Below are 13,126 nucleotides of genomic sequence, written 5' to 3'. Positions count from 1 at the left end.
AAAACACAAAACATTAATTTTAGCATTACATAATTTTTATAAATTATTTACCTAATTTACATTACCTAAAAAATACATACAAATATATTTATGCAGTTGTGTGATTAGTGATGTGGAAAGAGAAATATTTATTGGTAATGGAGAGAATAATTGGGGAATTTACAACAAAATTACAGAAACAAATAATAATACTGATAATATTTTAATAATAATCACTCACAATTGTTATGTCCTAGATCTTAACACTATCTCCTTGGATTTCAGATTCACGGAAATGAACCAAAATTCGTATGTTTCATCACATTAATGAAACTGAGGATTGAAAGAACTCAGGTACTAATAATTAATCGAGATATAACTTCTATCCAGAAAAGCCCAAGGAACTGCATTAGAAAGAAAAGTGTAAAAGATTTCAGAATGTTTTACAATTTCAAAAAACAGTGAAAAGTAAAAGGATGAAAAATAATTCGGAGGATTTTGGTAGATCCATAGTTTTTATTTGATGATTAATTTACTATATGGGGTGATAGTAATAATCAAGCTGAAAAAGAACGAATATATGCATCTAATATTAGCATCCGTTTTCGCCCAAAAGAAAACATGATACACAGGTAGGATATATCCTAGAATGTTAATCAAGTTAATGATATAAAAGTTTATAGAGTACATTTTCTATTAGTGTTTCAACTAGAAGAGTATAGGTGATTGTAAGATAATTGATGTATATTAAGGATTTGGTAGAGGAAATAGTAAACAACAGACCACTTGTGCTAAAAGCTAAAAAAAAATTAAAAATAACCACACTTTTCAATCTTACTTTGAATAGTATGAGGATTAGAAATATCTAAGTTCTTTACTTCTGCCTTTCAACATTGTAAGTTGAGTGAAAGTAATTTATCTAGGCAGGCGCAGTTTGATCTGAAGTGTTAAAGAAACAGTTAAATTGTGCTAGTGGAATTAACCTTCTAATTTGGGATATGGTACAGAAAAGTAGGTGCTGAGGTGGTGAGATGCAAGATTGAGAAGAGTTTCGAAACTGAAGAAAACTATAATAGGAGAGGTTTTCTAAAGATAGAAACGGTGATGTAATGTAGATTTCAAGGCAAGGGAGCAGTGAAAAAATAGGCTCTAATAAGTAAGCATACTCATTGAAGAGTATTATTTTTAAAGCAGAGTATCGTACATAGGTTGAATGAACCTACGGCAGTTGTTGAAACGCAAGGTATAGGAAGAAAATTTGAAATAAGTCCGGATTTATAAGATGTAAGCGTGATTCGTGATGAGTAAGAAAGCGTGATGAGTACCAAAGAGTAATAAGCTTCTAGTCAGTTTATTATAACATGAAAATTAACCAATACTAGTTTATCTCTGAAAAAGCACAGACAGGTTGTCAACATTTATGGTAGCTATGTTTAGGTTTACGGAACATCGGTAATATGATTAATTATTCAAGTCAATCACCAGATTCAGTAAAAGAATACATGTATCTCTGCAATTAATGAAAAGTCTCAGGTTTCACATCTAACCCCCAGGTTTGCCTTTCAGCTCAATGAAGGACGAGTTACCCATATTTTAAGGAGCTTAGTTCAACTCAGAAGGGTCTGCTGACTCAAAATTCAATTCTTGACGGAAAATAACTCCTCAGCCAAAGCCAGACTCGAATATATGCCTGGAAGTTGCTTCGATCGTTGTGGATATGCTTTCACTAAGAGCACTTTCACTACGTTGACATTAATTCTTTTTCCACCCGTACACCATTATCTTGGAATAAGTGAATGTTTTATGTTACTATTATATATATAAGGATCTGGTTATTTCATCAGATAAAGCTTAAGTATTATACATTATATAATATAAACTTAACATTGTTATAATTTAGCTTTTGATATTAATTACCCGTCCGCACAATGTTGGTATGGTATTTGCAAGCGTAGAGTCCAAAACCAACCTATTCAATTTATTTTTTTTTTAAATTTTAATAGGTAATAATAGTAAATGTAGATGGGAGGATTGCGTTAAAACTGATTTAGTGGAATTGGGTTAGGAGGGGCATCACTGGAAGGATGTATGCAGAGAGCGTTTGATGGTATCGGCATCGAACCTTCGGGTTTGTTAAGGCTTTATTATTATTATTATTATTAATAGTAAATAGTAAAATTATCACCAGAGGTAAGAGAATTTTTCCTAAAAAAACACATTACATGTCTTTTGAAAAGATATTGTTTTGAATCCTAATAATGTAGAAATGAAACTATTGTTTATTAAAAATTTACAAATGGGCTTGGCTGTTTTGGAGATTTTACGCCTGAAATATATTGGCTTATTTTAAAGTAGTCCTTAAAACTTCGAAATGACTTGTGATTTTATACAACTTATTGTGCACAATGTGCACGCAAAAAGGATAAGATTGGCTCTCATTTTTTTGTGATGACGAGATGACTTGACTCAAAAAGAAGACAGCTATAGCCCATAACTCAGAGAAAGACGAGACCTATAGTTCACTTACGATTTGAAAAAAAAAGGAAAAAGAGGATCTGAGCAATAAGGGACTGAAGTTTAGAGTTACGGACTTGGATTAAGCATATTTATTAAGATAAATATCAAGTTTGATCCGGACTTCTAACTAACCTTGGATCACAAATCAAGTTTTTGTTTCTTTTTTCTGACTCGCTATGACTCAGGTGATTAAGGAATCGTGAAAATGGAAATCAGAAACCAATTATTATTTCAAATTTTCTTATTGGACCCTGCGAGAAATCCAACTATAGATCATATTTAATTATCATCCGTTTTCGTTGAAGACATTTTCTAAGAAAGCTTTGAAACACTAATTGGAATAACCCTCCTGTTTTTTTAATGATTTTCTTTCTTATTGTTCTCGGAATCGGTTTCTTTAGTTTATTTTCTCTAGGTATTAAAGCTCTGTAAGCTTAAAGGTATAGAGCATCCATTATAAGGGAATATTATTTTCAAAAGAAATATTGTGGTTGATTTTTTATTTATCTTTTCGAAGATATTTGGTGATGTTACATTATAAAGGAGCAGATATTTCATAACTGTTTTTAATTGCAAGATTCAATATTTCAAACTTTTTAGTCTTCCTTTTACAAATGTGGTTTTTCAATATATTAAATGAAAGTTTATTGTAATAGAAACCCATTCCATTATAATAGAAAATTCAATATGTAAACTGAAATATCTTATATTGTTTATTATTTTAAAAAAGTCAAAGTATAGATAATAATATCTTAGGATGGTTTTAAAATATATCTTTCAATCCAAAATGAATCATTATATTTTAAATTTACGTTTAATAAATAGCTAAGAAACAATTATTGTTTATTATTTTATTAATTAATTAATTTTATTATTAAAAAGATTATTATTATTTCAAAAATCGCTACACTTTTCTAGAATTTTTTTTTTATATAAAACGGTGTCATATTTGGTATATAGTGGGTATTTGATATATAGTGGGTGTATATTTTGCGGCTCCCACCAATAGTTGGAAACACTAAAAATAGAGAAAATCTCGATTTGAGAACATACTTCTAATTTTAAATTGCAGTAAAATATTCTTCAAAGAGGTTAATTATAATGAAACTTACTTATAAAGGTTGTTTTTATAGGTTTAGTATATTAAAAATGTATCAGAAAATATCAAATTTCTGAGAATACCCGCCAGAAATCCGGAAGATTAGTAAATTCGGTCGAAGTTGTAGCTAATTTTGTTCTATTAAATATATTCTTACCAACAAACACAAACTCTAATAATTAATAAACAATTAACTCATCGATCTAGTTTGTATTTGCAAATTTCATGTCCACAGTGTCTTTGTAGTTTTGAGTTTCGTAAGTTATTTTAGTTTATAGTATTTGAAAACTAATCATAGAACCCTAAATTAATGTCTTCGAAGGTAAAGATTTAAGAGATGTTCATAATAGTAAGCAGGAATGGAAGGAGTATCCCTTGTTTTATCAAAGATCGTATGTTATGATCTAATTGTAGGGAATTAAACGGGTTTATTAATGATTCTAATAATTAATTAATATCCTAATTAACATCTATTCAGTCATAGCTTGAGTATTGTTCTAGTCTCCTTATAATAATGAATCACTAATAATAATACGTGGAATAATTTATCCAACTTATATTTTATCTATACCATCAAGCTCTTTCACTTCCTTCAACCTTCACTATTCTTAAGCCACTTTTCGATTTCACCGATGTACTTTTCTTTGTCCTGGTCACCGTCAGATCGATAATGAACTTTATATTTCTTTACTTTGTAAGTACCTGAGGAATAATCTCCAAGACCTCCATATCCTCCATTTTTCTTGTATCCTTCATCACCATGTTCCTCTTTATGATCATAATAGTCTTCGTTTCTGTGTGGACCATAATCCCCATTACTAGATTGGCTTCCATGCTTAACATCTTCGAATTTGCTTGTAGCATATCCACCAAGACCTCCTCTTTCATTTTTCTCACTGCTCACTTTGTCTTCATTTTCCGCTTTACGGTCATTCTCTTGGCTTTCATGGACTTTGTATTCTCCAATACTAGATTCTTGAAGCTTATGGTCTTGCTGTTTCTCTAATGTATGGTCATTATGTCCTCCACTTTCTTTGATCTCAATGGTTTCCTCTGCTTTATCCCCTGTACGGTCGTTCTCCTGGCTTTCATGGACTTTGTATTCTCCAATACTCGATTCATGAAGTTTATGGTCTTGCTGTTTCCCTAATTTATGGTCATTATGTCCTCCACTTTCTTTGATCTCAATGGTTTCCTCTGCTTTATCCCCTTTACGGTCGTTCTCTTGGCTTTCATGGACTTTGTATTCTCCAATACTCGATTCATGAAGCTTATGGTCTTGCTGTTTCTCTAATGTGTGGTCATTATGTTCTCCAGTTCCTTTGATCTCAATGGTTTCCTCTACTTTATCCCCTTTACGATCATCGTGGCTTTGACTTTCAACGGTACTAAAATCCTTTAAGCTGCTAGGTTCTTTTGCTTGAAGCTTTAGTTCTTCATGTTTCACGGAAGCGAAGTCACCAAGCTCTCTAGTTCCTCTTTTTATCTCCCTTTTGGCTTCATGTTCGTTATAATTTTCTGTCACATGATAACCAGAACCTTTATTTTCTTGTTTTCCTTTACTTGTGTGATATTCGTATTTCTCTTCACTATCATCATGGTCTTGACGATGATAGCGTGATCCGCCATAACCATATCCTCCATAATAGTGTCCATATGTCCCTTTATTATGTTTACCATATTCGCCGTGTCCGTATTCTCCTTTACCTTCATGTTCATCTTCTTCATGTTCTTTACTGTACTCTCTTTGTGCACCACTTCCGTAGTGTCCGTAATACTGTTCTCCTTTGCTGTGTCCGTTATGACCTTTTCCTCCTCCACCGTACGTATGACCTTCTTCATATTCTTCTGGTTCATAAACTTCATATTTGCTATGATCACTTACACTACTGTGAGTGTTACGTTTTTTTGCGAAATTGTAAGTTCCACCAAATACTCCTGTATGAGTTATTTGCTTGGATAAAGTGTGTATGTCACCTGAGTGTTTTTCTTTTGGTCTACATGATACTGTTACCAAGAATGATGCACCGAAGACGAACAGCTAGAACAAAAATAAATAAATTAATAATTTACACTAATTATACTTTTTTAATCATTCATATATATTTAATTAATTATAAGATATTTTTATTTTAAATAACTACTGAGAATAAAAGTTCATTAATACTAGATTCGTCACAAATTAGTTTAGGTCTCACATCAGAATCAATAGACAACAACATAGAATATTATCCAGATTAAATAACACAACATTTAAATTAACTTAATGCCTCATCATCTACTAGTCACTAAAACCTTAGTGCTTTCCATCCACACAGATGAGAACCCTGGAGCTCAGACAAAACTATTCAAGTCAAAGAACATAGACATAAAATTTTCAGATACAGTGATTGACTGCTAAAAATTCCACAACAGTCCATCTCACTACATGGATCCTGTTAGTACAAACCTACAAGAACCCATTAAATGTGTTTATTGCTTTCTTAAAGACAGTTCTTACTTATTTAAATAATTTTCACATGGTTAATTAGTTTTATAATTATATCTTTCGTAACAAATAATAAATAAATATTTTGTTTTTATCTTTAAACCTTGTCTATAGAATATTTAATTAAAAACTTACTAGAATTTTTTTTGCATATTCTTAATTTTGGAATTTCTAAATTTGTTTTGGCCTAAAAAATAAATATTTAAGATCTTTTAAAAAATCCATTAATAACATTTTATTTCAAAATATAGGTAGGTTAACTTCATATAGGAAAAATATTTTATGAAATTTACAAGATAATATTCAATAACCCTAGAAACATCAAATTGGGTCTCTTTGCACCAGGATTGGACTTCTTCTGTATTTTCGATTTTCAACCCATTTACAGGGTAAGAAAAGTATTGTATATATTAGCTTTCTTAGAGTATAAATGAAAGAAAAAACGCTAGTTTACATCTACTTTAGTCTACAAATGTGTAGAAACGTTTTGCAAAAGAACTTTCTACGATTTTTCTGATTTTTTTTTTACGTTTGTGGTAGGGAGGCTTTTCTCTCTAAAATGTATTATAAACACATGGGAATCTACAGCTGGTGCAACTTAAGGCTTTCAACTTCGGAGATAAGACCATTAAAAGTAAAATAAAAATCAACGATTTATTGTTTAAATAAGATACATTTTATCCAATTTTAGTCTCAGAACAATTGATATTTCTTAATACATACAAAAAGAAAAACACTTGAATTCATTCATATATGACAACATTAATTATACAGTGAATTTTAAAACAGGCACAAACCTTTGAACCAACACTATGCATAGATTTTAAATGAAATCAATTTATAAGAAATATAGGATAAAATTAATGTTGATAATTATAATTAACCTTTATATGAATTTTAATAATAAAAAATTGGAAATTTGACCAAAATATAGTTGAAATAAATAAATTAAATGACCTGAGTTTGGGGACGGTTACAAATATTGTTGTGATAAATTATAATAGTGAAAATTAACTGTGATTAAAAGTTTTAATTTTTAATTTAAAATGAAGAATTGACAAAATAGGTAATTAGATATAAGCTAAGGATTGCTTATTAATAATTTTATATGATTCCCTAATGTTTTAATGTCTCATAGGGTATTTTATGGACTATTATAAATGATCTGGGCAGAATAGCGTGCATAGAGTTGATTTGAAAATGAAGTGGTTCTAAAATTGTATTTAAGATATGATAATCTATTAATCATATTGTTATTTGTATAAAATTGTTAAATATCATATATATAATAAAAGCTGTTTGTGATAGATCGTCTTTGAGGATGGCAGAATTGGCCGAAACGTCGGACTTATAAAGAAATATAAATTGTTTTGAGATAAAAATTAGATAAAATTTGTTTTATTTAAACAATAATAACCAGTCTCAAAAAAGTGAAAAGATTGTTTAAAAATCAACGATTTAGTTAAGTTTGAAAATTCTTTGAATGATTCTTAATATATATATTTTTCTTTAATTAGATGTAGAGTGAATTAATAAAAACTCAAACAGGAACAAAATTTGTTACTCAATAATAATCTAGAAATAACTAATGCAATATTATATATATTGGCTTGTAATTATTTTTAATTTAGTTGAAGTCATTAATTCATTGAATGGATGTTGAAAATTTAACACAATTGAATAATTAAAAAACATAGAGAGACTAAGGAACATTAATTAGAACAGGTTAACTAGGGAAAATTTATCTGGAAGTACATATTTCGTATTTGTTTGTCATCAGTCGTATTTGATTCTGAACCACGGATAAAATTAGGACTTTCCCTTTTCCCTCCCAGTCTTTCCGCCCCTTTCACTACCACAGATGTGCCACACTCTGCAATACGAAACATAAATACACTTACATTCGTAAGTGGAGCAGTTCTATCTCTTAAAGAACAAAATTCTCTCTTCAACAGTATCCAACCAAATCAAGTAAATAAAAATTGTGTATAATAACTACCATATATAACTTTTAATCATTTAAAATTTCTTAAGCCATATTTAGCCACCTAATGAAATAAAATTATTAAGACGAACCTATAAAATGAATCCTTTCGATAGTTAGTTCATGATATAGAATCAGCAATACGTATTAGCTCGTATGGTTTTGTTTGATTCGATTTTTCATGATTGGATCAATACTTGAGAGATGAAATACACAAACTAATGTCCTAACGGAATCGTTAGATCTGATCTGAGGAAGGTATTGATCGGTTTTTAAAATATTTAAAACCATTATTTACGGAATAAGTTAATTTTTAATGATTATTTTCATTTGTAAGATCGATTATTTTTTAAATATTTATCGGAAAATACAGTCTAAAATTAGTAATAAAGAGGATTTGATTTTTCTACTCATGTTGGAAATTAAAAAAACATCTTTTTAAAGTTCATACAATTAATACTAAAATGACTTTCTTGAAAAAAATTTATAAATTTTATTTGAGACAATGTACCACGACAAAATAAAAACGGATTTTTAACATTGGATTGTAGTATTTTTTTTAATATAATCTCTACAAGTTTTGTTTTTATTTAAAAAGATAGTTTCACCTTAGTGCTGTAGGTTTTAAAACTTAGCATTAAATATTATTTTTACTCATTCTAACATTTATCCATTTTACTTTTTCGTAAGAGGTAATAGAACTAGAAAAAACTTTAAACAAGCTTTAGTAAAACTATATTACAGTTTAATTTATTTTTTATTTAAAGTTCTAATAAGGAAAGCCCAAAAATAAAATTTGTCAACTAGCCTTCATTTTCATAATTACAAATAAGAAACTAAAATATTAAATAGACAATTAAAAAATAAATTAGCACTAATCTCAATAACACTACTTAAATAATTTCTCATTAAATAGGTGATTTTTTGATAATTAATATTAATATATATAATATCGAAAGATCAAAAAAATATAATTAAAAAATAAATATGTATAAGAAAATTTACGCAGGATGATGATTAGGTTTTCATTCATTTCAAGACCGGATTTTCAATCAAAATCTTTATTTTATAAGCCTCTATTCGAATCGTAAAAATTACTTTTATTGACACAAGTTTTAGATTGTACAAAATTTCAGATTGTGTGGTTAGTAAAGGAATTCTGAAATTTTAATGATCTTTTTTCTAGGAATTTCTTCGGAAAACTTCGTTCGTCCTAATTATGAACTCGTTTTAATAACAAATCTACCTTTGATTTTTTAAATAATTGAATGAATGATAATAAAATGAAGCAAGCAATGAATATCCACTTATATCATTCAAGATAAAATTTCAATTATTCGTTGATCAGCCAAAATTCTACAATGACAGCGTAATTTCTGTCTAAGAGTACAGTCTAAGAGTACAGTACAGAGTGGAGTCTAAGTAAGATTCAATTCACGTTGCAACAAATAAAACGTAGATATAAATAAAATAAACCCCCAAAAAATATAAGAATTTATTAGAATTGTCGATAAAAAGCCTTGAATTATTGCCTATATGTTAAATATTATTGTAATGGAAAACATTTTAGCCCCTTAACGTGTGGTATTTTACAAACAAGTCGTAAATAAATTCCTTTTTACCATTTGAAGCGTTGGTAAAGAAATAAGAATCCTTGAAAAAATCTGATCAAATGTGTTCAGAACATCTTATTAAGTTTAGAAAGTAAAAAAAAAAAAAAAAATGTGTACTTTTAATTTAAAAAGGGAATTATATAAATAATATATATAATTATATAGTTATATTTTAGTACGATCTAGCCTGAACCATATATCATTCCTTCTATTAACCTTGCTTCTCCTTCCATTCCTGATAACTCTCTGAGGCTCTTGAAAAGAAGATAACCACGAGATCTTTCGTAAAAACGTTATAAGAGTGCTACCAATGGGTAGTTTCTCTTCACGCCTGTATCTCTCCATTATAACCATACTTCAAATTTACTGAATGTATTATCACGTACAATTGTAAATATCAATAAAGATATAAAAAAAAAAAGATTTTAGTAAAATTCTGATAGAAACGAAAAATTTTGTATCAAAAACCTCTTTATAAATCTAAGTTAATTAATGAAATAGAAAAAAAATAATGAACACTTAAGAAGTAAATTAGTTTATAAAAAATAAAACGGTGTTTATAAAAATTAGATATTAGTAATTAGAAAAAATTTATTTTGCTTTTTTTCATATGTTTTGAGTTTTTTTGACTCGATGTTTTTATTTATCGATCCAGCATTTTTATGTGCATTGTGTATTCGATATTTTTATTATATTATTTATTATTATTAAAAATAGAGTCTTTAGTCATGATTGGGGATAGGATTTTTATGTTTTCACATATTTTTACCTGACCATGATATCTGCGATTCCTTACCAACTAAAAATGTTCCAAGACATTTCTGACCAAAAGGAGCCATATTTATTTTACATATTTTTAAATATTTGATCTTTTTTACATATTTTGTTGTAAATCACATATTTTCAGAAATATTTGTTATTTTCAACATAGTTTTAGGTATTTTGTCCTGAATCACATATTTCCTTAAATTAATTGTAAATACATTTTTCGCAGCAACTACGTAAAATTCAAGAGAACGCACGAAATTTAAAGGTGAAATTTATCATTTATCATAAATAGTGCGTAAAAATTCTATATCTTCATCTTTGAACACAAGCGGTGGCAATAATAAATTTTCACACAGAATTACATTGAGAATTTCTCATAATCAATTAAAAAGAGTAAGGGTCTTATTCCTGTAGCATTTTCCTAGAATTTGTTTGTTTACTCCTGGATCCATTTCTCTGTTTCCCCCCTTCCCATGTTCCTTTCTCTTCTTAGTCTTATTTCACTCCCCAGTCAGCATTTAGACCTTTTCGAGTTAATTTTTTTTTTTTTTATTGTGTTTTAACATTATTTTAGCATGCCTAAAATCAATTCAAAGTCAAAGGATATTTTTCTAGAGTTTTTCTTTTCTTTTTCTTTTTAATAAGGAATATTCTTTATTTCCATTTATTATTTGTTCATAATTCATTCTGAGTAATTATTAATCAATTAGTTTAATTACAATTACTAATTAATGTCTTATTATTGAACAGCTATCTTTTCTCTAAGTACAAATTTTTTGTACCCATTTTAACATAATTTCTTTAAAATATTCATATAATGTAAATTAAATACATATTTATCTAACTTTGTTTAAGTTATAAAATGACTAATTAATTAGTAATTTATATTGTTGAATAATACAAAATTTATAAATACATATTTTTTTAAATATTTGACAATTTATTAGCACATATTTATGTACATATTTTGAATTTTTTAGCACATAAAACTCCTATTCCTCATGATGAATTCAGTATATTTGATTTAGACCTTTATACAGTTATAAGTTTCGAAAATATATTTTGGCAATAATAAATGTCAAATAGAAATACAGTAAAAATCGGTAAATATATTTTTAATATAAAACAGTATTCTGTACTAATGTCTTATTTATTGTTACATTATAGTTAACTTGTGATATAATGTACTCACAAAGAGCTTCATGTTGGCAGACGCAGCAGTAGGACACTACTCTGACAGTATTACCAAAGTACTGTCGCATTTATACATTTTTTCGGACATCCTCCTTTGAAGGACAGTGAAAATATTATGACCTAGCTGTGGATTGAGCCGACCTCGTTTGATATCGGTATCCTTTATACATATTAAGTTACATTTCGTGGTGCCACTTCAAGAACTTTCCAACCACGTCTTCTGCATTATTCCATATTATTTCCATAGATTATCATTATGAATTGATAGTTACTGTTTATAACTGCTTTTGATTGCGCCAAACTGAGTAGTAACTTTTATAGCGTTCTATAAGTTACTAGATCAGGTTAGTTCAATTTCCTAACATGGATAGTTGTTTTAGTTTAATATCTAATTATATAAGGTAGTTTAATTTCGAGTAATGAGGAAGGTCTCTCATTGACCTTATCTGCAGGAAGTATAGTATCGTTATTAGCATAAAGCCGTTAATCCAGCCTCGTCCGTTTCCTTTTACGATAAAGCTGGAAAAATGACATTACTTTTATTTTTATAAGTGTATTTAAATTTGTTTTCGTTTTTGACAATCATAGATGCTTTTCAACGTCAGATTAGATTAGATTATTTAAAAACAAATTTGATCCTTTTTTCTCAACTTTATTTTTTTCAAAACTTTCCAACGTTTCGGCCCTCAGGTCATTTTCAAGGACCCTTAAAAAAAAAAAAAGTTTGTAAATGTAGATGAAAGAAAGAAGAGAAATGGTTTGTATAAGTTCTAAATTTAAGAAAGAATTATATAGAAGAAGTTATAGATGGGACAAAGACAATTAGCCGGCATTTTTAAGAATTTTAAAAGAGAAAATGACAACAAAGTAAAGGTATGCTTGAAAATGACCTGAGGGTCGAAACGTTAGAAGGTTTTGAAAAGAATAAAGTTGAGAAAAAAGGATCAAATTTGTTTTTAAATAAACTAAACCACTCTCAAACAAGAATATATTAATAAAAATTAATATTAGATTAGATTTTTATTCAGGGCGATCAACATCTAGGTTATTACACCCTTTTTACTTCATTTATCTTCTTGTCTTTGACATTTGATAGTTGAATGTAGACTATTTCCTTTTTACACCGGTCAATATTGGTGGATTATATTTTAGTATAAAGTTTAGTTTCTTTCAGAAATTTTATTATTTTGTCTATGGATTCTGCTGAGTCTTTAAGGGCCAATTCTCTTGTACGAGGAATTTTATTATTTTCGAAGGCATGACGAAATGATGAGCATTCTTCAATTATATGCTTTATCGATAATTGGGACTGACAGGTTTGGCATATAGGTTGGTCCTCTTTTGTGATTAAGTGGAGGTGTGTTAATTTGGAACGTCCTTGTTGTTGTTGATTGTTGCTTAAAGGCGTAAAACCCTCTGGTCATCAACGCCTATGGCATGATAAAAGTAAAAAAATAAATAAATAAATAAAAATAAAATAAATT

At 28.5% G+C, this 13,126-nt stretch overlaps 1 protein-coding gene across 1 annotated transcript; it reads right to left on the bottom strand.

Moving 5' to 3' along the window:
• On the bottom strand, positions 1-11,684 carry LOC106686217 (protein starmaker). The gene is made up of 2 exons (XM_014429396.3): positions 11,641-11,684; positions 1-5,636 (listed from the first exon to the last, which is right to left on the bottom strand). Exons 1-2 carry the CDS (start codon positions 11,650-11,652, stop codon positions 4,188-4,190), a joined length of 1,461 nt encoding a protein of 486 aa, XP_014284882.1. The 5' UTR covers positions 11,653-11,684; the 3' UTR covers positions 1-4,187.
• Positions 11,685-13,126: the final 1,442 nt, after the last annotated feature.

The sequence above is a fragment of the Halyomorpha halys genome, unplaced genomic scaffold, assembly GCF_000696795.3.
Source record: "Halyomorpha halys isolate HHAL.00 unplaced genomic scaffold, Hhal_1.1 Scaffold798.1, whole genome shotgun sequence".
In the NCBI taxonomy this organism is placed as follows: domain Eukaryota; kingdom Metazoa; phylum Arthropoda; class Insecta; order Hemiptera; family Pentatomidae; genus Halyomorpha; species Halyomorpha halys.
This window is presented reverse-complemented; position numbering and strand designations above follow the sequence as displayed.